At 34.9% G+C, this 27,196-nt stretch overlaps 1 protein-coding gene across 2 annotated transcripts; it reads left to right on the forward strand.

Moving 5' to 3' along the window:
* The first annotated feature begins 255 nt into the window (after nucleotides 1-255).
* LOC110440377 lies at nucleotides 256-15,709 on the forward strand. Of its 2 annotated transcripts, none has more exons than XM_021483424.1 (10): nucleotides 256-546; nucleotides 4,385-4,578; nucleotides 7,529-7,641; nucleotides 7,929-8,051; nucleotides 8,225-8,353; nucleotides 10,933-11,125; nucleotides 12,025-12,102; nucleotides 12,996-13,088; nucleotides 14,185-14,280; nucleotides 14,807-15,709. In XM_021483424.1, exons 2-10 carry the CDS (start codon nucleotides 4,393-4,395, stop codon nucleotides 14,987-14,989), a joined length of 1,194 nt encoding a protein of 397 aa, XP_021339099.1. In that variant the 5' UTR covers nucleotides 256-546; nucleotides 4,385-4,392; the 3' UTR covers nucleotides 14,990-15,709. The 2 variants fall into 2 exon arrangements, with proteins under 2 accessions (XP_021339099.1, XP_021339100.1); XM_021483425.1 differs by lacking the exon at nucleotides 256-546 and adding an exon at nucleotides 876-1,096.
* Nucleotides 15,710-27,196: the final 11,487 nt, after the last annotated feature.

A 27,196-nucleotide genomic window follows, 5' to 3' on the forward strand; every position in this document is an offset into this window, starting at 1 on the left:
CAACAAACGAACATTAATTGGATCAATACATACACATTCAAAAGCTTGATTAAAAATAATTAGTGTTCCGCTCGATAAGATATCTGTGTATTGGCAAGAATAAAAAAACAAAGGTTGAGATTTTATCGGATCCGGTTTATATTTGACGGTTCCGGTTGATTGATCACGTGGTGTTTAATTTTTATTCGTCAACGCCACCGGCGATCGGGTTACCCAGAGTGCCATCGCCAGCCCATTCATGGGCAAGGTAAAGTGCACCTTTGACGGATAAATATATTTTGTCATATCAAGAATTTAAAACAACTATTTCTTTTTGAATGACACCAATATAGATGTGTATTTACGCTACATAAAACAAAGGATATTTTCTTTTGAACCAAACGTGAACAAAGATCTATTGACGTTAGTGCTGTGAAAAAAGCATACATAAAACGTCACTACTGCACGTGTTGAAGGGAAACAAGCTAATTAATTTATACATGGCGGTTTGTCGAGGAAGACTACTTTACGGACTTGAGTTGTGACTTTTGCATTATCTACATCAAGGTAAGCTAAAATCTTTATATTTAATTCTTGTAAATAATTGTTAAGTCTATACGGCTCTAGACATATACCCAAACTGTTATACAAATGTATTTAAACGGACGTAACTTGAACACAGAGCTAAAGCTAATTTTTGTATTGAACGGTATTTGTGGAACAATGCATATATGAATAATGAATCAGTTGTGAACTGCTAGAATGTTTTTAAAGCGCTTTATTGTTTTTGGGTTTAGTCAGTTGTGAAACAGCTGAAAGGGGCAGAATAATTGATAAACCGGACCGGTTATTCCGTATTTACGTAGCCGTACAGTACCACTCGTGAAATAGAGCGACCGGTACCAGTCGGATCAATTGACTTTAATTTGGACTAACAGTACAAAATAGTACATCAAGGGGAAAGGTGTTTTTATATACCACCAAATGTCATTAACAGTCGATAGGACGTTAACGGTGTAATTTAAACCCAATTGATTCAAGCGTTATATCTATCTCGCCGGACTCCGCTCGGATACATTACACGAACACCGACTAATAAACTGCTCTCCGGCTACAAGTAAGTCTTATGAGTATGGCTTTCATGTTCATTGATTAAAAAACTAAAGTCTAGACTTTTTTTAAGTGTTATGTGAAATAATAACCCAGGTTTTGTATTCTAATCTTGATATATTTTTCAGTTTGTGAAAGATCACACCCAAGATTTATTGCGATTTTTAGGCAATGGAAGAAAACACGTTTTCAATAAACACTAGAAATGTATATAAATTTGATTTTTTATCGGCAAAAAAACGTCGTTTTATTCCAACACAGTCGATTAGCCTAGTTTTATATCGTATTTAATTCGACGAATTTGAATAAGACTGTGATATGTATCTACATTATATGCAGTTTATTGGTTCACGTGCCATATAACACAGACAAGTCCGTAGGTTGTGTGGGCCAAAGAATTATATATTGGGATCACACTTGGCAAAAATAAGATCGGATTCTTGGCAAACTTCATATGGGAGTCGCGTGCGGCATTGATGACCTCATTATAACTAAATTGTAAATATTTACATTTATTTTTTATTTTTTATTTTTTGTGTGTGATATATGCTCGTTGATGTTTAATGTAGACTTTGATTTTGAAAATAAACCGATGTGATTTTCCATTCAAAACAATTGTAAGACGTCACGTAAACAATGCATTAATGTTGTCACGAAAACAATGCATTAATGTCAACTGAGTATTGAGACTGTAACAGCAACATTGTATTATGTATATGAGAGGATCAAAAGGATGTGAGAAAAATAATCATTCAACCCCTTGATACCATTTGGAAGGGTGAGATGGGGAATCTCAACCCTCGGGGAAAGATTCTTGAGATCTTCCCTCTCGGGTTGATATTCCTCTATCTTACCTTAAGAGGTTGACAGATCACCATAAACATTCATCCCCTTGGGGGTGGAATAGGGGAATCTTTCTCAAAGGATTGACATTACCTATCTCACCTGAAGGGGGTGAATGATTCTTTTTCTCTCCTCCTGATGTCCTTATTAAATAGAAAATGCGATATTGACACAAGCTAATCGCATTTTTGAAGTGACATGGATGCATTCTTAACGTTGAGGGGAGGTGTGGATACATATGTCCAGGGTAAGAGTGGGTGGGTGAGTACACATGTCCAGGGTAAGAGAGGANAACATGTCCAGGGTAAGGGGGTGGGGATACACATGTCCAGGGTAAGGGGGTGGGGATACACATGTCCAGGGTAAGAGAATCTATTAATCGCACATATGTGTACTAATTAACCTGTGCTAATATAATGTTGCAATCATTTAACGGCGTTCTATCATGACGTCACAATTGAAAACACGTCAAAACGTCGTTTGACTGACTGTAACAATTTTGCCGACAAGCGAGACCACCTCAAGAACACACACGAATTGTTGTACATAAATGTTTGCCATGAAGATCTTGCGTAGATCGTTTCATTTGAGGGATACCTACGGTATATCATACCTCTTTCTGATCTTTCCAAATATGACCTTAGTTTGAGTATAAGAAAGTATCTAAACATTTTGTTTTATTTAGTTTACATTGTCTTTGTCCAGTTTGACCAAATTTCGGTGAAGAGGTGGGAGAAAATGAGTCAATCATTTCTACCTTCGGTTGTAGATTTTGATATGAGAACCTCGGGTAAAGCCTCTGTTCTGACTGTGAGGAAGGCTTTGGGTTCTGTCCCCTGGCCGAGACATACCAAAGTCTTTAAAAATGGTAGTTTATACTCCTGCTTAACGCTCAGCAAATTAAGAGTGGGACGACTGGTTCGCCCGTTGTCAGTATAATGTGACCGGGTGGGGCGTCCTGCTGGGTGTCTTCGGCAGAATGTGTCAGTGAGGTAGCACTATAAAGTCGGCATCAGTTTCGCGCTATCACAAGGAGACAAACACGAACATATCGCAGCCTCCCAAAATACACACACATACACTACACGCATGCATCTTGCACCCAGGGGAGGACGTCCTTAAATGACCTTAGCTGTTAATAGGACGTTAAACAAAATCAAACAAACAAACAAACAAACAAACAAACTGTTCTGACCCAAATTTTACACACTCGGGTAGAATATCCATATCCCACATGCCTACATGTACATACATGTAAGATAGACTCTTTCAATCGTCGTCTTCTCGTGTATATATAACACAACAAGTTAATATAACGTCACGTACTCAGTCATCTTTATTCTATAACTTTCTCTATTGTAAACGTATCCGGAATTCAAGGAAACACTAATGTAGGAACTACAAAATGTAAGTCGAAACCGCTGATCCGGATTCAGGAACACACTAATAAAGGACCCAAGACGAACCCGCTGATCCGGAGTTAAAAAACACACTAATAAAAGACCTAAGACGAAACAGCTGATCAGGATTTCAAAGGAAGCACTAATAAAAGAACTTATACAAAACAATTATCCGGAACAAGATTAGTTTGTCTTAGTAAATAAATGTAATAATTAATCATATGATTAACAAGTACACGTCATAACTTAGATACGTGTTGATAAAACCGGTAATTCGACTACCACTGTCTTTTAGAAAAATCATGTCCTGCCAAAGTATGTTTGTTTTTACCGGGAAATATACCCTCGTTTCCGTGAACTATTTGTTCATACTGACCAGTAAAACGCCATTCTTGCTGTGTGTTCTGGGGGAAAGGTTGGGATGCCCAAGAGACCCATGTAAAACGGTATGCATATTTTCTAAACTAGCCTACTTTTTTAATTGACCGCATTGATATGTCACCATTAATTATCGTAAATGATGTTATTGTGATGATGAACAGCTAAAAATGCAAACAAACCAGACCCCCCCCCCCCCCCCCCTCTTTCTCTCGTTCACTTTACTTTCTTATCTTCAATCTTCCTAGACCACATCATCGATACTACAGGATTCGCTCTCTGCACCCCTGAGATTTGACATAGCAAAATTGAAGGCACGCAGCTAGCTATTTGATTGGTCTCAGGTAAAAGAATCCCGACAAATTGCTAGACTGATGCCTGTCCTTTGACGATTACAGAGGAGCGACACCCAACTTCAAAGACAGTCAATTTACAGTTACGCGACCGAGAGAGTTTTTGGTGTACATGAAAGAATCGAAATAGTTTTCTTGTCTCAAACAAAAGGTGGCGCTCACTCAGCCTTCGATTTTGCTATATATTCCAGAGGTGGAGAGAGTATCGAGAATGCTTAAACTCGATTGGTCTCGGGTAAAAGAAACCCGACCAATCAATAGGAAATAATATCCAGAATATATTCACTAGACTAAATATTCACAATTGAATCTTCTTCGCAGGTTCAAAGATGGCAGCCAGCAGACAAGTACTGAAGGGGCGGCTGGAGCGTTTGAAGTATGACCTTGACAAAATTCACAAGGAGACCGAAGATTTGTTACGTCAGTATCCATGGCGCAGTGCCACAGACGGCACCATCCAGACAAAATATGAGACCATGCTCCGGTCAGTTCGCGCCGGCATGGACAAAAAACTGGTCAGTATAATTAAATCTAAGATTAGGAAGTGTAACTACAGAAGCAGCGCACGTCCTTAAATGACATTGGCTGTCAAAAGAACAGTAGCGACAGGAAGCTGCATACTAATGACCTTGACCTTAGTGCAACTTACCCAGTATAATGCCGTCACATTAATCAATTTCGCTAAATAATAATACCTCACTTTTGGCCTCAGTGTTGAACGTTTGCCCAAGTGAGGAAAGCAATGTGTTTCGAGGTTAATTGCAACATGTGACCGGGTAGATTACTGTGCTGGGTGCCTTCGGCATGGCGTCGGTGAAGTAGCATTGTAATGACGGTATCACAACCAGCGCTATCTAGGGAGGCAAATACAATAGCATACCGCCTCAAGTAGACATACACACATGCACGCATATATTACAAACATGTTTGTGCGTCCTTAATGGACATTAGCTGTTAATAGGACGTTAAGCAAAGTAAAAATAAACCAAATCAATCCATCTTACCTGAAGTTGGGTACATAGATTGGTACTTAGAATCGAGCAAATGAGGCTGAATATTTGATTTATTGTGTTTACGTCGCAACAGCTATATAATAAGGTCATTCCTGTATGAAGAAGAGTGCCGAGGGAGACACCAGCCGAAAACAAAGACTAGATAAGTAAGAATAGAAGAAATATATATCCAAAGTATTGAAAATGAGGCTGCAGGTCAGTTTTGTCAGCTAAGCAGTAGACACAAAAAGACCCCCGGCTCTGCAGGGACCCCACATTAGTCGCCTCTTCCGATAACGTGCAGTACACATACACCAACGCCCGTATTCATGAAACTGGTCTCATGCTTATTTTGTCAATGGTTTGGAAAAACATTGAAGAGAGCCGAACACAATTTTAACTATGTACATTTGAGTTTTTTGATCGTTTGACATTATTGAAGCAAGTTACTATACAGTCGATTTGCGCACAGAACCCATGCTTGACCGTAGGAACGGTTTCATGAATACGGGCCCTGACCTATTTTTTCCTGAACCTGCAAAGAGAGGGACTGTACATGGGTAACGGTCGACTGTATATAATCGTTACTGGTGACGTCATTGCATCTCGTAGAGAAGACCCCTCCCTCCAAGTGGGTTTGAGTTCAACAATCTCAAATATACATCTAACAGCGTAACTTCAAGAAATACCGACGACAACACAGATCTCATGTTTCAATCGATTGTATTTCCTTACAAAGGTCATAAACGTTTTGTTTGCTGATTTGGATCCATCCAGACTGTAACGACGGAAATAATTGTTAATAATATTAATTGACAGTATTCTGGGACTTAAGAAATTCGTTTTAGTTTTAGTTTAATACTTGTTTGCAGGGGATTAATTGTAGCTTTACCGAATCTTGACTCGCAAATAACCGGAAATGTTCATCTGAGCATGCGCACATTGCAGTGAAAATGTTCACTAGTTTATATGCTTATTTTGATCAAATCTCACTGTTTTTTATCAAGTCTAATCTGTACAAGTTTCTGTTAGATTATTTCAACCTGTATAGGTTCTCTTCATAGTACCTCGCAAACTGAAGTCATAAACCCTGCAGACTAGTAAAAACGAATCTTCTGTGCTTTTTCAAATAACAGATCCAGCGTTTGCATTTATGCATTAATGATCCCACATCAAGTACAGAATCGATAATGTAATAATACTTTATTGATGTTTAATATTCGGAACCGGAAAAAAGGACGGAGGTGGGATCGACCTGGCGACATTTATACGCGATTATGTTGTTAAATAGTGGTGCGAAACAAATACACTCGTTACCATGGAGCGTTTCTTTACGCTTCGATAACTTTCAATTAAAATAGATTTTTTTTATTGATTTAGGCATTGATTAAATTTGTGTAATGGAAAACTGGATTATGATACGGCCAGTGCTACTGACCAAACCTTATAATGTGGTGGCTTGTATATGACAGTTCGTCTTTTCGTTTTGTCGCCAGCGAAAAGATGCCAAGCAACAAAATGAAATAACGAAAAGACAAAAACCCACCAAAGCCAAAAGACTAAAAGACGAAATAACGCCAAAGCTCAATAACGAAATAGCACCAAAAGGAGAGAGAAAAGACACCATTTTATTTCTACGCTTCGGCGTTATTTTACTTCGGTTTGGCGTCATTTTCGTTATTTTGCCTTGACGGGTTTTCGTTATTCTGTTATTTCGTTTTGTCGCTTGTCGTTTTTTTCGCGGGTTACAAAGCGAAAAGACGAAATGTCATATATATGCCAACATAATACATGTAAATGGAAATACCAGTAGTATTCTCGCTTTACCTGGATTTGTACTGTATTTCATCCATCTTTATCTTCTTCGTTGAATTTTCCTGGAGCGAAATACATGTATCACGACACTGAAATGTAATTGGACACGCTGACAGAAAACTAATTGATGTTATATCAGACAATATTGTTAAATTTCCCGCGGAATGATTTACAAAAAATTGGTGAGATATTCACAGAAATACATTTTCACTTCCATTACTTGAAAAGGAAAAAAGAACAATATGGCGTAGTAAATTTGATTTCACCTGCACAACTTGTCATACTTCAAAAACCAGCAAAACATAAACGTGCATCAGGGATGTGTAGTGCATATAGCGCTAGAATTAGTCCAAAATAAATCCAATGAAAAAAGGTCTACTGCAGGAGATTTACAACGAATTTGGGCAAATCATGAATACTTTTGACACGATGCTGTAGAGGTCAATGATTAATTTTCGTGATAAAAGAGTTTATATGTATTGGACAGTTATAAACAGTTCTCCCTTCCTTCTTAATAGAATATCTGTTCATCGATGTTATCATATCTCTACTGAACCTGGGGTAACAAAAGATTCGATATGTTTCAAAATTACATTACAAATGTACGTGTACGTTCTTAAAGTAAAATAACTTTTTAATACCTTTTCCCCCAATTAAGGGCTCAGCTGACAGGGAACATCCATTTGCCATGCCCGGGACACCAAGACGAGGTCCCGTGGACTCCACCTCAGCCGAGACCGCTTACAATATATACAAGGACCTACAATCCAAGTAAGGGCGACAACTCTATTTAGTTATAACAATTCGTCCCTGTGCCAGCTCAACACATTTTCTTGTGTTTCAATAAGGTTTCCGATTGCGACTTTTAATGTAACAATTGTTACACAGGGGAATTTTCGATACACTGATGGTTATAACAAAGCTGGAACATTTGATTGGTACATTTTTGCGTTTTGTTTAGGTACATTTTTGCGTTTTGTTTAGGTACATTTTCAAGATTATGTAATACCGACGCAAGTTTTGGTGTAATTATCTCAATAAGTCAAGGTATTTTTCAGGTGTGAAACTCAAGAGAGAGAAGGTAAAGACGCCAAACATACCATTGCCAGACTAACAAGAGAAAACGCCGATCTTCAACGTCAGCTGGACAAGACAATCGATGACGTCAAGATGAGCACTCAGTGAGTAGTTTGATAGGAGAGTTCCAAAATAAAACCCAAGTCGCTGAAAATTCCAGAAAGGAGACATTTTACTTTATCTATATCTGAAAACATGCTTTAAAATTGTCGCAAACTGAATTATTCGAATTAACGGAAATGTGCCGTTCTATAAATAACAATTTATTTTTCCCCAGAACACCCCGTATTCACCCGGATGTAGTGACGGAGTTGAGAAAGCAGGTGAATGTACTGAGAGGGGAGAAAGCGGAACTACGCAAACAGTTGAAACAAATGTATGCAGAGAAAAACGAGCACATGAACAGGTATGGCGTTTATTCTCAGATCTACATTCTTAACCATTTTGATTAGACCTTATGCTCAAAGGTAAGACTAACTTAGTAAGCATAGAAAATAAGAAAGACTGGAAAAGAAGATTTGAACATACAAGACTGATTTAAAATAAATAAAAAAAAAACGGAAATAATGCTGACTCGAAACATTTCTGAAAATAAGCCTCCTGGAATGGTTAAATTTTCATCACTTCACAAGATATTTATTTTTGTAAGCCTAATGCATATTTATATTGATAGCATTGAACATATTGTAGAAATAGTTTTTTAGAACGTCTGCATCTCTGCTAAATGATTGCATGCTTTGCTTTGGATTAAACTTCCTCGCAACAGCTAATGTCATATGATGATAGGCGTCTAGGGAGACGCCCATCCTCGATACTCTAGAGGTACGCCCAGTTTCGCTTTCTGCACCATGGCCTATGGCATAGCGCTATCGAAGGCTCAGTGTGCACCACCTTGTGGATGAGACGTACATTGAAAGAATCTCGCGGTCGCGTAACGGTAAAATTGACTGGCTTTGAAGTCGGTGTCGCTCCTCTGTAATCTTCAAAGACAGGTATCGGCCTTAGCGATTGGTTATGTTATGCTGTAACATATGTGAGCGAAAGTGAGCTTAACCCCTGAAGTATCGAGAATGGGATTGGCAGGAAAACTGCTATGGACTATGGACTATTGATTATTGTGTTATCTTCAAAGGCCATGTAGCGATTGGACTGTTTTTTTCTTACCTGAGGCTAGTCACGTGCCTTCGATTTGCTTTGATATATTCCATTGGTACAGAGAGTGGAAATGATCGTAACACCTGGAGTATCGAGGACGGTGGGACGCCATGTTACAAAAATATCAATCTTTAGTTCTTCAGCTATAAACAGTGATAATACACATTTTTTTTATCGTAAATAGGGCCCAGTTCAATGGTACTTGGTAACATTGATTTTCTGGTACATTTATTATTTGTCTACACCAGACATTCGCTTAATAAAACAAATATTAAGGATTCCTGTCCCATGATTTGTCGGTTATACAGTATCATCCCCACTTTAATTTCATTTTTTTTTTTTAAAACACCCTATTCTCACGCAGGTTTTCATTAAAACTTCAATATAATTGCAGTTTAATTTTGCAATCATTGTAATTGTTCCAAATATCTTTTTAATTATTTGCATACACATGAATATGGCTTACTTTATTCATTCATTCCAGTCCCGCAATGTTTGGTTTTTCGTTCAGAAATGGTTTATCAAAGCTATGGTTATGCCAGGGAAAATGGCAATTTTTGGTAGAGGTACGGTGATCCTTAAAAGTCCGTATTACGCTCTCAATGAGATAGTACTAGAAAATGGGTCTCAGACCGTTCCATTAAACATTATCGTTAAAGAGACATATCATGTGTATACTTATTTAATGATGCATGATACCTGTGCCTTGATATCTTCCTCATTTCATAAAGAGTTTAAACACATGACATGTTGTAAATTATCTTTATTAATGAAATATTGGAGTTGGGTTGATTTAGTGGTGATATATTTGAAAGGTAATAAATCTAAGATAATTTTGAAATATTACATAATATTGATTTCCATGCGCAACTATTAATGTGGGAGAGTTATCCCTTTTGCCTTTCAAGTCACTAACACGTGCCTCACATACAGTTCGAATGTGCCGTTTTTAGACTTATTAGAAAGAAAAAATACATTTTGATGTGCCTTATGTTAGACATGTTTATACATGTAACTAATTTAATGATTTAAAAAGTGACTCAAATCAAATAAAACATATTGCACCATAAGGTCATTTTGTTTAAAAACCCCACACACAAAACAAAACAAACGAATGTAAGTGTTTTACAAGATATGTCGAAACATGTAACAAAAGGATATGAATGTACATTGTATATAACTGTTAATTATCAAAATATAAAAGAAATAATAAATTAATAACTAAATAAAACAAATAACTTCAGCTTAAAATGAAATAAAATAAAACGCATTCTGTTTATCATTATTTAATACAATAAAATTATGCAAGACACACAATAACGTTTGAAGCTCATTGTAGTTCCTTAACTTTTATAATTGAAAAAAATATGCATATCTTGAAGGAAATTAACTAAAGTTATTGTTGGTGCTATATAACTAAAATGTGTGTCCGATCTATATGAAATCGTTTTCGTGCTGAAGCTATACTCTCTGTGCTGAAGCTATACTCTCTGTGCTGAAGCTCATATTCTTATTCCAGTGATCAGTTATTCAGATTTAATCATTTGGAGGAACGTTGGAGGGACTTGAAGCCGATTACCGTTCGAATGTCTACATTTTAGTTTTTGACTGTGTTTCTAGATTTTTTTTGTCCTGCAAACCAAATTTCTTGAAGCTTGTTAATTCAGCATGATAACGACTGTTGCATGATTACAGGCCCTGAATACCTATACCTTTTTGGTTTAAACAGTTAAAACAAATGAGTTGATAAACCTTCATGCAAATGTGACCCGGAATGGGTTGATCATTCTTTCATGGATTTTATGGATCGCATTTTTTGTTTTCATAAAGGGTTGTAGCAAAGAACCGTCTTATTGAAGGAAATCCCGCTCTCACAGACTCGAGCGACCCGAACAGGCCGACGACTATCGCCGAACGGCTGACCAATGTCTACAGTCACGAATGGATGGAGGCGTTCGAGAGTCTCATAAAGATTCACGAGACTGAGCGAGAGTGCACGGACACTCTTCTTGCCTGGCTAACGGTAGGCCTATGTCAGACATATACGATGACGAGCAAAACAAATAAATAATTGGTGTTGGTTTGGTTTTTATTAGGTTCAACGTCTTAATAACAGTTTAGGTCGTTAAATGACGTGTCTTCACGTGTGTAATGTATGCGTGCGTTGTCCTGCATGCAATGTATGTTGATGTAATTGCCTCCTTGCGATAGCGCTTACCTGATGTCGTCTTTAGAATAATACGTTACTGAAATACCATGCATAAGACGCCCAGCACAGCATTTCAAACGGTTACATGCACTTGTTGCGATTACTCTAAATGCTGAACGTTATAAGGACTTTGGTATGTCTTAGCATTGGGACAGAACCCATTGTTGAACAATAAGGCCAAAAGTGAGGTAGTGCTAACCAAGACACCAGTGACCAAAGCGGTTTTAATGAAGTACAGGGAAAAATAACAATCACAAATGTTGCAAAAGAGGCAACACAATCATTTTNCTCCCCCCCCACACACACACACACACACGTCCGGTTCAGCAGATCTATTGTTTTTCAGAACCAGCAGGAGCATTGGTAATTTGGGAAGTGGGTTTTATCTGTTTACGAAACCCAATATCTTTTGAAAGAGAAACGTTAAAAATATCCACCCTACATGGCTGGTGTATTTGTTTATTTTTATCCTTAACTAATGTTAAAACATCTTAAAGAGCACTTTTGCTTATTTTTATGTCCATGATCAAAATATTTTTGCCTTAATATGTTGTTATTGATAAATTTCTTTTCTTAATTATTCTTTTTCTTTTTTAAGTTTTATGTACGGAAAATATACCAATACTGTTAGAATTAGTATCGTGCATGAATAAATTAAATATGTCAAACTTTGAAATTGAAATGAATGCTTTCAAGGCTGCTTTGTGTTGCAGTCGTGCTATGAGATCTGCCGGAAGAAGGCGGAGGACCAGCGGGAGTGGTGTAAACGCTGTTTGTCCTTAGACAGTAAGGTTAGTATATTGGTTCGTAGTCTTAACTCATTCACCCCTAAAGACACATTTGAACTTCACCAATTCAAAGGTTGGGATAGTTCATTATAACATTTCCTGGGTGAATGAGTTAATATCTACTTCATACTTGATTGCTAAACGAGTAGTCTCTGTCTCAAATTTCAATAATTGTATTCGATGTTTATGAAAAAAGGTCCTATTCCCCTTGTTTTTTTTAAAAGATCTTGGTGTAAATCATGTTAGGCTCATTTTTTGCACTATTTTCGTCAATTTTGAGTTTTGGTTTTGATTACAATTCAGTATTCTATCGTTTTTCTTCTACTATGGACAAAAGCCATGGATACTGTTACAAGTCAATAACACAATAACATTATTTCCTAAACGTTTTAAAAAATCTAAACTTTATTTGTTACAACAATTATAAAAAAAAGCGGCATCATTTTCAACTTATAATAATCACCCTAGTTATCCGTATGTTAGCGTGATAGGGTCTTATTGTGATAGAAAACCCCGACCGCCTTGGGGGAAGGCAAGTGCGTTATCTAGTGCTCCACCCGACCACCATAATATACAATTATAACATGATAAATGGGTGATCAAGGTTATACCACTATTATACAGACATTTGTTTCCAGGGACCAGACACCTTTATTTCAAGAACAGATTGTGTTTGACACACAATGGGATGCCCTGCAAAAAATAACATGTTTTAAAGTAAACCTCTTTTCTTTAGATAGAATGTTGTAACTTGCATAACATTTATCAATCTATAAGTGTGGCTTATTTGTGTGAATAAAAGAAGGTGGCATATTGCACACTTAATATCAAATCGTTCACTACAACTCAAACGTCACTGTGCACGAAATGGAATCCATCGACCTACTGTGTTGTAGCCCCTGTCGACCGCTGTTCCTACATCAGTAGCTGTGGCTATTAGAGACTTCCAGAAGAAAACCGCAGTAAATACACTTCCCCATGTCAAAGAGGTATGTTTCCCCTTTTTCATTTTTTTGTCATTATATGCTTGCCAAAATCCTTTTTTTACTTTTTCTCATCATGGTCGAAGGACTGTGTAACAAAATTATCTAAAATGGAATGAGCATTATTGACATAGTGCTTTATTTAAAGCTGATAATGATGAAAAGTTCGATCATCAGCTTATTCAAACCCCCCGTGGTGACTTACCGGTGTTCGGATACCAGCAGATCCATACAGCAAGAAATAGTTGACATCGCAGTCTGAGTTTTGATGTCGGTGAATGATACTTTCAGCTTTTAAAAAGTCGGAGGTCAAGAAGGCAGTTTGATTTTTCTGTATCCTTGAATGATCTTTTTCTGTGTGCAATTATTCTTGCTACTATACTGTCTAAAATGTTGGTGTCCTTTGTCATTGTGACTGGAACAACAATTATTTGTTCTCCTGAGACTTTGAGACACTTATGTGCTGCCTCGAGTGAACAAATCTTCAAACATCCCCGAAACAAGGTTAATAAACTAAAAGTATGGAGGTCGACACTTTACATGTTCTCCACTTTAAATAAAGTTGTTTTTATTTTATAACAGAACATTTGACAATAGTATACCTGACGCATCTGCTATGCGCAGACAGGCAGACGAATTGGTTTAAAATTGAAACTAACAACCCACCGCTTTGGCAACCGTAAAGTTTCTTATCTTAAGGGTATCAGTAATAAAAGAAAAGTTACACTCAATAGTTTTTAATGTTTTTATAGAAGATGAGGCTACCAAAAGGACTACTGGCTGTTCGGTCGATAAATTGTAGCCGCGTTTTGATGCTGTGATTTTAAAATGCCTGAGTGGCAACAGTATTAAAATGTTGACTTTGCAATGTAAAGGTTCAGAGTTTGACACCTGCATCTTTTTGTGTTTTCAATTTTACGTCTTCAGACATTCTTATTTCGAACAACTCTGAGATTCTGTAAAATGCACGTCAATATGTGTTTTTTTATGGAATACTTGTTTTGAAAGTAACCTTAATATACTTTTCAATAGTGACAACGGTAATAGTTTAGTCTGACATGTTGGTATCATTTACTTAATACGTGCGTTCTGTCCTTGTTAGATTTGTTGGTCCCGTCTCGGCGTCCGGACGGAAGAACCAGAAATTCCTGCTTATGTGCACAAGTGTGCGGAGCTGTGCTGGTATATGGCTATACAGGTAAGGAGTTCTTAACTGGTGAAAACCGTTGAGGTTTGATTGGCTTGCAGTTCAGTGATACCATATTGTTGTAAGAATTTCACCCTGGTACAAAATACTAGCTGCTTTCTAACGACTCGACCAGAGCGACCCTTTCTTCTAATGTGTTTCTTTATATTATACCAATCACACAGACACTATTTATAAGGTTGCCAGCCTGGGATTCGATTACCCGATCGGACGTGCAAAGGTATAGGCTAGTCTGTCCGACCATATGGGTTTTCTCCGGGTATTCCGGTTTCCTCCCATATCAAGACCTCCTGCGCATTACCATCCAGGCCTAAGTGAATTATATGTTTTAATAGAATATTTTTCGCAATTGTTGTAAAATATTTTAAATGTATTTGATGGTAGATGGCTTTACCTAACTTCAACATTTTGGATTGCAGCATAGCTTTTATGTTTTCATAAATGCATCATTTAAGCGTCATACATCATTTTGCTTGAAATAAATTCTGTATAACTCCTTCGTATCCTTTGGTTACAGAACCCACCACTAGAGATGGAATGGCTTGTAGAGCGAGGAACGCCGTTCGACACAGAATTGTTTTCTTCCTACACACTCTCGGGCGATAAAGTAGACTACGTTACATGGCCAGTTCTATATATGGGAGCTGGTCTGACGGTTATGGCAAAAGGGGTCGCTCAAGGCTACGATAAAGAAAAGTAATTTTTGAACACTGTGATGTAAATTGTGTTAGGTGGTGAATTATTCTTGACTTCTAAATGCCAAAAAGAAGTGGTGGTTATGCTTTCGAGGAGATTTTGTAGACATCGTTTATGGACTCAGCATAATAGTTGATTAGAAATGATGAAATGTGATTGGTTGAAAGCTGAATCCTAATTGGTTTGTGCCTGTGTTATTTTAAAGTTATACTCCGTGCTACTGATGTGAAACTACAGAAATATACCTATGCATATGGTACACGCTTAAATTAGTTTAAAATTCAATGATTCAAGGTTTATTCCATGGACAATCCACGATTACAAGTATTGAAGTTTAAATGCATTTAAAAAATCCAGGACAAATAATGAAGGGTTTTGAAAACTTCTAACATTGTTAAAAGTAATACAGTAGTATTGTTTTGGATATTTTATTCTTCAACATAATGTCTAGAAAGACGAAATGTGCAGGAATAATGATACTGGTATCATAAGATAATGCACAAAGAAAATGATCCGGAAGAATGCGCGTCGTCGGAAAGTCCGTCAGCCGGATAACCTGATTTCAATCATATACATTTTAACAGTTTTACATTCATTTTATGAAGAAAAGAAATAATCTATATGAAAAAAATACATAGGTTGACAAAACATAAATTTCCAGATATATCAAATTAGCTGCTCGATATGGTGTGAGGATAGTTATCATATATGTATTTTCAAAAGATACGTGTGTGGGCGAGGGTGTTCCTCGTCGTGTCTGAATGGCAGAAGTTTTAGATAATGCATATCGTATTGTTAACACTCATAAAAGGGTGGAAATCATGTTTTCAAAACTGAGTAGGAATTCGACCGAATCTAAAAATCACTTAAATCATGTATTTTCTTTGAACATTTTCTACAGAACTGAAAAAAATTCAGGACAGTAATGCTCAAATAATATTTCAGATTTTTGAAGATTTGAAGTTGTTTGAAACGGAATTGCGAAAATTAATATCAGTGAAAATAAAGTGAATTTTAGATACCACATCTTTTCATTTTAAAACAAATTTATCGTAAATGGTTTTGTTTTTAGCATTACACTATCATAAGTACAATGCTTTTATAGAGAAATGATTATGATTGTGTGATTATAACCACAGATATAATATTGCAAAACCATTTTTTGTTTTAAAAAGAATGTTTTGTTGATGGTGACGTTGCTGAGATATTCAGTTTGTTCTAGATATCTTAAAGATGGATTGTTAAATATGTAAATCACTATCAGAGAAATTCTTAGCTTTTGAGAAACATATCAAGTGAAAGACAGTTCCATCAATAAGTGCCAAAATTTGTTTTTTGGAAGTGTCATATTTATTTTTGGTCAGTTATTTGTTTATGATATTAATATGTTTTTTTCCGATTAACTCAACAGATAAATGGTTTAGCTGTAGATGTATATTGACTGTATACGTCAAGTTAAGGTTAAAACTGAAAACCCTTACATTTGAAAGTAGACTTTCCTTTGACACGCAAAGAAGCCATGTGCCTTTGGTGAGATAATAGCCTGTCGAGATCAGATTTTGAAATGTGTCAAAAGACGCATTTCTGTTGCATTACAACATAAGTAATATAAAATAAAAATGTGAGTTTCGACAAGCAAATTCAATAGTTTGGAATAAGCAAATTATACCTATTATCTTAACTAATGAATAATTGTTCAATGAAATACTAGCTGTACGACAGATACTTACAAAAGGTTCATTTTAACCGCAAATTATGTGTTTCGAATTCATAGATGTTTATTTGGATTATCATAACATTTTATGTCTTTCTAGTAATGAAATATTCTGAATAAAAATCAGCGGGATACTTTTTTCACTGATCCAGTGTTTTAGTTTTGCAAAAGTTTGCCATCCGTAGAGTTACAGTGTTCTTTAACACGAAAAGTGATGAGAACAAGTTTTATTTTTTTTGTATTGTGTAAGTATAAGAGTGTCAATATTTAGAAGAATGCACGTTAAGTAAATGCCAGGCTTGTTTAAGTTATGTTTTTCATATAGTAAATGAAAACAAATATACATTTAGCAGTAATAACTACATGTAGTTACTTTTTCTTATATTGAAATTGATATATGCTAACAAGAAAAAGACTACAAATCTTGATTTAAATCTTTAATGCTATGAAAATAATCTAATGCAAGTTTGATTCACACTTTAAATTCTAATATGTAATCATTATCATCGTCTAGGGAGAAATCCTTTTGTAGGTGAATTTGTTGAGCTATGTCACAATTTTACACCGACAATACTGAGAACCAAAAAAATATCTGTATTTTCGAAATCTACTTATTTTGATATATACAATTTTGCAAATATTCTCGAGCTCAAAATAAAAATTAAAACATCCGACATCAACATACAACATCAACATATTCCTAATAGTCCGGAATATATTCATACAGGATATACATTGTACCTCCTTAAACCGAATATTGATATTTATACGAGGGAATCAATCAAATTGTTATGAACTCAAATATTATATGAAGTCTGTAAAATGTCAGACGAAATATAAACAAATTTGATTTTTTCATCATATAGATTACCTATGTAACATTCACACATTCTTTGGTAATATAATAATTCACAAAGCAATTTTACTAATTACCGTGAATTCATGACTCAGTTATTGTTACTTGTGACGTCACACAGGGTATTACGTCATCAATACATGTTAAGGTTTGTTAAGACCTTATGGATAGGTGATATGATGAAAGAATATTCTCACGTGTCTTTTATAGTGGTATTTATCATTTTTTTTGTTATTACATTGTCTATGATAACCACGTGTACTATACTTGTTATTAATATAAGGTGCTGTGTTTTGTCATGGGTTACTGGTTACTGGTTACTGGTCAGTACATGTTTTTTGTGAATGATTTTATAACATTGTTTTACGGTGTTTGTTTGTAAAATAGTGTATGCTTGTTAACCATGATTAATAGAAATCAATAAATTCATATCTGTACGATGGTTTGTTATTTTGTTTTTAATTTTTAAATATAAGATTTGATATACACACATCTGGTGGTGCTGAAAAATACAAAATTTTATATTAACCAAATTGAACAAAAATAATCTAAAAATTTAAATCAGGCCATGTTTCTATCAATAATGAACTAGCACCCTCTTAATCGTAAATTCAAATATTCACGAAAAAAATGCTACAGGCAAATGACTCGTAAAAGAACGCATAAGCGAAACGAAAATAATTTGCAGTCACTAACTCACAAATAACGCCGTAAATTATATGTAGTAATTACGTAATATCAAATTGTTATGTTTGCCCACCTGATTTCAGTAAGTAGGTACACGTTACAAGATTGAAGAAATTGTATTTAACGTCGCATATTTAAAACAATAAACACATAAGCACTGTAGTGCTATTCTTGCGACAAACATAAAGTACAATAACAATCACATGCAGGTAATTACAAAGACAAGGTAAATGACAAACAAATATCAATTAGGCAATTTTACAAGTAAAACAAAATACACAAGCAAAGCAGCACATACATAATCAGAGAAAGGTAGCATAATGATTTAAATTTATAAAACAAAACTGAAGTACTGAAAACTTGTTTGTCACACAGGTATTTCTAATTAAGGGTTAAAGCACAATTACAGTGTAATATACCTATATGTAATATAGCAAAACGTAAAAACTGACAAGATATACACTTATATAGTCAGATTTAAAAGGTACATTTATGTTAGTTTACGATAAGATTTAGATCTATAAAATTATGTAAGAAATATTTGATTAAAATATGCTGCATGACATTTCAAAATTAAGATTATTAAAAACAAGAAGCACAAAAATCATAAAAGGAGTAAACATGTTGCAGCAAAAGTGGGAGAACTCCATGAAAAGGTAGGCAACTTATAGCATACATGAATAAAACCAAATACGAGTAAAAAAAACGTGGTTGTAAGGATCCCAAAAGGGGGACTACTCACACTCCCTGGTATGTGCAGATAGCACATGAGGAGACCTGGCCATCCCAGGTACGGATCAGCCCACGGAACGACTTGTAATTCTCAGCTTACTTAAGTTCATTTGGCAAGCTGTGATACACTCGTGAGGCCTCAAAACGAAAAGATCTTATACCATAAGTGGAGGAGTTCACCTTCGGAATCCTTACTAGGTTGTCATTTCTGGGGTTTTAAAAAACTTCCTTCCTCTCCTCAAGGATTTAAATCTTATCTTATCTGATCTCCTCAGCGTTGAAATAAGTGTTGTTTCCTTGGTGACGGTTGTACTGGCGTTAGAATGCGATGCACTTGCGGTTGTTATGATTTCCTCTGTAGTTGTTACTTCCATATTAATGAAGCAAAAGTTAATTTGTTATTATTATTATTCTCTCAATATATTTTATTTATTAGATGTACAAAAAAAGAACTTGCAATGATGTATCACGTAAAAAACCCTATTACAATGTTTAAACATTTGTAAAATGAAAGTCTACAGCGACAAGATATACATTACGTTTCATATGTTCATCCCGTGGCTGTGTTATTTTGTATCATATATGTACATTATCACATTAACATCGTTATTTTTTAAATTACAAACGTCTGATCAAACGTATGATAGAAATACTATATAGAGGACCACACAATTCTTTATAATTATATATTGAAAACAATCAGCATATAATTTATAAATTTCACAAAAAGTAGAAGAAAATTAATAATAAATTACATACAATGTAATGAAAAATAAAGTGAATTTCCTGAGATTCTAAGAAACTCTTTTGTTATTTCTTTTATATTTAACCATCACAAGGACTTTTTTAATGCCACTAGCACTGTTGTAACCGATATTAAGTTTATTTAACTTGAACAATTTTGCTTCGGTAACACTTAAGATATTCTTATTGAAAAGGGTTAAGCTTTTAAATAGTCCATTTATGACTGAAAATCTATTACATGTATATGGTATGACTATATTAAGATAAAAACATTCGTTTTTCTTTCTTAGATTATATGGAAAAGTTTTTAACAAAGTAAGTATTATGATATTCCAATTTCCTTATATGTATATGAACAACAATACATTTTACACCCAATATCTAACACATTATCACTTTATTAGTATACTTACTTCATGAAACTGATGAAATATAATCTTCTTTTAAAAATCAACAGCAACCCATGATTAATCTTCGTCGTTTGTGTGGGCAACAGGTAGACACTCCCCTCTGATTGCGAGGCCTATCACCTCTCGTGTAACTTCGGGAGTGGTATGAATCTTCTTTGTAGATCCGGTCACACACAAACAGTTTTGGTCAGCGGCCAAAGTGACATGCAAGATCATCAGGAAAACGCACACCGAACAGGTACTGAATCACATCCTTTTAACCGAGGAAGAAACATAAATATATATATATTAATAGAAACATTAAAAATCTGTTTCGTGCAACTCGACATTTAAAAACTTAGTTAACTTAATCATATTGGACAACCGTATACTGGGTAAATTCATCGATTTCATATGGCGTTATAAATGGACGACAGCGGTTTGTACTCTTGGGTGGTTTCTTGTTGATTTCATGTCTTACGATACGTATTGAGTATTTGCGATAAAATGTCATTTTTAAATAAGCCCACAACAATTGAAAATGTTTGGTGACGAGTATGTGTTTGAAAGACGATAATATAAACATAATGAAACAGACTATATATAGCATAAACATAATGAAACAAATTATATGTAATATATAAAATAACCATTCCTCCAAAAATCTCCACCTTGTAGGATTTTACGTCACTGTATCAGGAAGCACGTTCTAGATCTCGTGCTCTTTTAATCTAGACGATCAGACGTGCAACGTCATAAAAACTCTCAGAATTCGAAAAAACTATGACACGTCGGGGTACAGAACTAAATGTAACATGGACCCATACCATAGTGAATATGTGATGTAGTGTAGAACAATGATTTAGAATTTGATTTGAATTAGATTACTTATAAAAAAGAAAACAAATAATTTCTCGTCAAGGCAGTTTGTGATTTTAACATATTCATTTTATTGTGACATCTTAATAAACTTAAAATATTTTTTCCTCATTAACTTTTTTTTTGCATTAATTATAATATTCAATTTATAAATTGTAAATAAAAGCGAATTGTCACTTATCAAATATTGTGTATCTTCCCAACAACACAGAACATGTTTGGAAATGAATGAATGAATTGCTTAAACTTTGATAAGGCAAGAGTTTCAATATCATAAAACATTTCTTCATGTTAGTAAATAATAGATATGTCATTGACGTGTCCTATACCAAGCGTAGAGAAAATAGACAATGATATTATCCACTGCAAAGTCTTTGAAATATAACTTGCAAAAGTTCCTAAGTGGTTTAAGGATCTATGATGAAATACCACAATAATTCTGATGTTTCTTATTAAATTCGCCTACCTTAGATCCTTGGCCGTGAAAGGTTAAGTACATAAGATGCTTTGTCAATGTTTTGTCCATCTATACCTTACATTCGATAATTATCTGACACACTGCTAGACTAACCACGATTACAGAAAACACCGACGTCACAGCTCTGAGAATACAATGATCTTAAGCTGTTGGGATATTGTGTGACACACTGATAGACCAACCGTGGTTACAGAAAGTAACAATGCCACAAAAAAGAGGTGGCATTGTTACATTTTTCCTTCGACCGGGTGTGGCATGAGGGTCTTTTGTATAAGTGATCCCAAATAGGTATCGCTGGGTCCCTTCTCAAATGGTTTAGAAGTCAAAGCAGGGTCCCTCAAGGGTCATTTCTCGGCCAGCTTCTATTTCTTATCTACTTAAACGATATCGTTAACAACATAAATTCTATTATTAAATTATTTGCAGACGATACATCACTTTACATGATTGTTTATAACCCAACAACTACAGGAACCGCTCTTCAGGCAGACCTACAAACACTAACAATAAGACCTTATCACCAACAATTGTACATGAAAAATGAAGAAATAACAAATGTTGGAGTACACAAGCACCTAGGAGTATTATTTTCGAATGACGGGAGTTGGGTTAAACATGTAAATTACATTATTAATAAAGACTCAGTCAGAATCAATATTCTACGTTCTCTAAAATTCAAACTCGACCGAAACACATTACAGACTATTTACTTTTCATTTATCAGACCTATTATTGAATATGCTGACGTAGTGTGGGATAATACTACCGATGAATGTAGTGCTAAACAGGAACAAATTAATACAGAGGCAGCTAGGATTGTATCTGGTGCAACCAAACTGACAAGCATAGATAAACTGTATATAGAAGTACGCTGGAACAAACTAATTGAACGTAGACATCAAGACAAACTAATTGATTTCCACAAAATGTTCTACCAAAATACCCCTCCATACCTCAACCGTCTTGTACCACAATCAGTCACTGGAATACATAGCCATAATACTAGACATTCTGCTGTTACAACTATCGCTCCCATTCATTGTCATTCTAATGTGTATCAAAGATCTTTCTTGCCCTCCTTTATCAATAGCTGGAACTCTATTCCAGTTAACGTCAGGAGAAACCCTTCCATTTATCAATTTAAATCACATATTAAACGCAACAACAAACAACCTCCACCAAAACACTACTCATATGGCTCACCATTAGCCTTAGGACAAATATACCATGCTAGACTACGCATGTCAAGCAGCTCTCTTAAAGAACATTTATATAGGAAAAACATTGTTAGATCCCCTCTTTGCGCATGCGGTACCATCGAAAACACTTCTCATTACCTGCTAGATTGTACCTTATACACTGCCATCAGACAACTACACATTGAAAACCTTCCGTATCAAATAACTGTCAAATTATTATTATATGGCGATGAATCGTTATCTTTTGAAGAAAAAATAATTGTACTCTCTGTTCAGGATTACATCCTTAAGTATAAGCGATTTCAACAACATTAGGTTGATAAAATATTATGATGATATTGTTATTAATGTATACATGCTGTTTCGAATAATTTTGGATTTTGAGTAGCTCAAACCATGTATGTATGCATGCATGTATGTATGTACGCATGCATGTATGTTTGTATGCATGCATGTTTGAGCGTGTGTGTGTGTAGGAGTGCATGCATTTACGTACGTGGATACATGACTATATATGCATGCTTGCACACGCATGTACGCAAGTAAATATAGTTTAAGTATGTATGTAGATGGGTAGGTATGTACCTATGTATGTATGTATGTATGTATGTATGTATGTTTGTATGTATGTATGTATGTATGTATGCATGCTATATATACGTGTTTATGTTATGTGTGGGGATGCATGCGTGGAAGTTTGTTTGCGATCATATGTAAAAAGAAATAGCTGAGTTGCTAACATAATAATGGATCAATTGATTTCTGATTTATTATCTTATGACGTCTTTGAATCAGATTCTTAATCAATGACTTTTGTATTCATATAATAACATATATCATATGTAAAGTAAGTCATGTGGATGGTCTTTCCCGATGCAAACAGTCTAGTGGAAACGGATATACTAGGATGACAAGAATGAACAGGAGAATGACATATTAAGGCACGGGATGTGATGAACAATTGATCAGTAACAGTGTATGGAATGTGAACAGTCTATCACAACGACTGTCTGTGTAGGGAAAAAACATCCACATGATTATCATAGAGTATATCTTATATAAGCATTATAACGCAGCTTGATTATTTCGATCTCACTTATATGCATATATATACCTTTCTTGAAATAGTCTGAAAATCATCCATAAAGTGTATTAACGATGACGCAACAGAAGGATTTTTCTTGACCACAATGTACTGATTTTATGAATATAACGTATTTTGTACATGTACCATATTTTACATTGCATTTCCCCAACTCTCTTCTAACTTCCCCTGTAATTTATTCATGTCACTATCCCTCAGCTATATAGTTGTTAATGTTGGTTACGATGAAAGGTAACAAATGTATATAAGAGTATTAACACTTGTTTCTGTCTCCAATTCATTTATGTTTAATCATATTTGTATTATGTATTACATAATTATGTTATGTTAATAAAACAGTTTAAACTAAAGGGAACCATACTGACCCTCTATGGTACCATAATAGGTCAGTAGCAAACCATATAACGAATTTATCGCACCGAGGACCTTTTTATACTCCCTTTTGATACACCTGGGACATATTTTGTCCTGATCAAGTGTCTATAGGGCAGTGTCCGGTGGACTAAGGAATTGTGTACTTTCTGGCAAGAGAGAAGTCATAGGGAAAAACATCGTGCATTGGGACATTGTTTCTTAACAGTAGAGATTTTTTTGTGACACACTTATACTGCAGATAAACCGCAATATAACAGTTATCACCAAGACAAAGACTACAATTAGCCGAAATTGTATGCTACTGTAAAGGTTTTTATATTTATATATTTGAATACCATTGTCGCTATCATGAAATATGTCCTTTCGACAAAAGAAGTGTTTCGCAAAATAACAAAATTACAGCTGCTCAAAATTTGTAAATTAGGAAGTGATAATAAACGTGTAAATAATAAAAATTAAATATCTGAATCAAACTCAGTATCTTTACACACTTAACAAAACGTTCTATCCAGGTATTATGGACCCACATCATCAACATATAAGACAAATGTATTTGAAGTCATAGGAAGTAACTTGTTGCTTTATGTGCTATACTGCTATATCGAAGTAAATAAAAACTCAAACGTAGAACTTCTCCATTATGACTGATACAGTGATACCTTGCACATGAAGTCGGAAGGATATGGTGTGACGCAATGATATACTAACCAGGATGAGGATGAAAACAACGGTGGATAAGTAAGTAAAAATGCCAATTACCGTCGCTTATCGGCGATCCTCGCTTGATAATACTTGTAATTTGTTTCGTTACCACTAGTCTTCATTCATTCAACTAAAACCATTTTGATTGGTCACATTCTCGTTGCGAATTCACATTATGTCACTAGTTTAAATAAATACGACTCTCATTTTCTTCATTCAAACTGTGTGTGGCTATATGTTTGACAAATGAAAGATATGTCATCTTGGTCGTAAAAGCGTTTGGACGGCTCATGTATTTGGTGACAGAAAGTGAAGTTTCTTCTTATCTCTTCAACTTGAAAAGGTCATTTTTTGGTAGATGACTTGAACCCAAAATGACGAATCATTTGAAAAGAATTCACATGTCTTAGTTCTTGCGTGTATGCAATTGTAAGAACATTTTATTTGTATGCTCATCTAGAGCGATTACAACTAAATATGTGTAAAGATATTGACTATATCGTTTAGCAAACGGAATTTTAACAATCGATTAATAATTGCATTACTAATCCTACTTTTTACATTTAAAGATTGAAAGATAGACCAGTTTTGTAATTGTTTATTATATTCAAAAATAAAATCTTTTGCAGTAGCAGTATAGATAAAAAATAATATTTTATGCATATTATATAGTTGATTGACCAATCAAAACGCAGTATTTTCTAGGTCTTGAATCCCAAACTGCTGGGTTTCTTTGTTGTGAAGATGAATATTAATATTTTTCACTTCTTATTCTTACTTTCTGTTTTTCAACCAAAGAGTCATTCCGAAAGAAAACAAGACAAGCATTATTGTTTTGTATATTTTAATTTCATATGACTTTTGTAACAGAGAAGTGTCTGCGCGTATTTCGTAGATATATTTATAGTTTTTCTATGCGACTTATAACTACTCTGCTGAACAGGACAATATCAATGCGGATATATTTTACTATCCTGTTTTCCTGAGCAGTGACATATATGCACCATCCTTCCTGCCTATGGAGTTTATATACGACAGCTTATCATAATTCGATACTCCAAACTCTATTGTAATTAGCAGGAGTCCCGTCGAACAATATATTAGGTAGACAAGGTTTTGTATCAAAAATGTATAAATCTACACCGAAAAAAATATTACGGCACAATGATCTTTCAACAATCAATTTTCAGTTTTTTCCATTCTTAAAAAAACTAATTGTACGGATTCATAACTCGATCGTGATCAAAATATTTCCTAGATGTCACGGAAGATGTCACATATATTGTTATCTGTGGTGCCATATTAAATAAAATATTGTTAAACAGCTGGATTCGCCTATTCATGCAATGTTATATATAAAATAATAAATATAATATACAACACTTGATATAGCGCCCTATCTTGCTAACATTAGCTACTCTAAAGCGCTATACAGTACATAGATATACAATTTTATAAAGTCAATACAATTAGCATATACATTAATCAAAATCAATACGATATGGAGGAATTTGAAGGAGCTGCCTTATCAGGCGCTAACTACTAGTCCTATGCCACCTGGCTAATATCTCCCTATGTGTGTATGCCTGTGTTTGTGACACCTCGATTCCTGTTATAGTGTTTGTGTCATTTTCATTGTTTCTGTTGACATTTATTGGTGCATAACTAATCGAATGTACGATTACTTATAACACAAACATTTAATCTCAACTATATTTACCAGAAGAAAAAGTTCAATCGTAACTGCCGTTGAAGTGATTATATAAAGACTTATTAAGAGACCGCCTGTACTAAAAGACTTCTGTATGTTTTACTTCTCATATGTAGATGACTAACTGAATCAGCAAAAAAGACTCAACCATTCGGCCTTATGAAAATATACACACACTGTGTTTCTAAATGTTGTCACAGCGACCGAAAAGTATGGGTTAAATCATCATTTGAAACTCATCATTTTTCTATACAATTAAGAGCCGTGCATTCACTAGCAATTATAAATAAATAATATAGTTCAATTTCAGTAGAAATGAAAACAACATTATCCCATACCCAAAAGATTGCAAGACGAAGCCAGATGTAAGTCCTAGAGATGTGATGCTGCGACCGCTTACCAGGATGGAAATGATAGCTTGGATAACTATAGATATTTAATGATTTTCATGATAGTTATACTATACTTCTAACATTTAGGGATTTAGATGATTTTTTTTAAAGTTTAATTATCAACTGTTAAACACCACACTCTAAGTCACACATAGCCATTCTTACTAGGTATTTAGGCATCTTATTAAATGTTACACTAATAAAGAAAAGTTTCATTTTATAACCATTTATATTACTATAAACCTGGC

This window comes from Mizuhopecten yessoensis, unplaced genomic scaffold (assembly GCF_002113885.1).
Source record: "Mizuhopecten yessoensis strain PY_sf001 unplaced genomic scaffold, ASM211388v2 scaffold11179, whole genome shotgun sequence".
Taxonomy (NCBI): domain Eukaryota; kingdom Metazoa; phylum Mollusca; class Bivalvia; order Pectinida; family Pectinidae; genus Mizuhopecten; species Mizuhopecten yessoensis.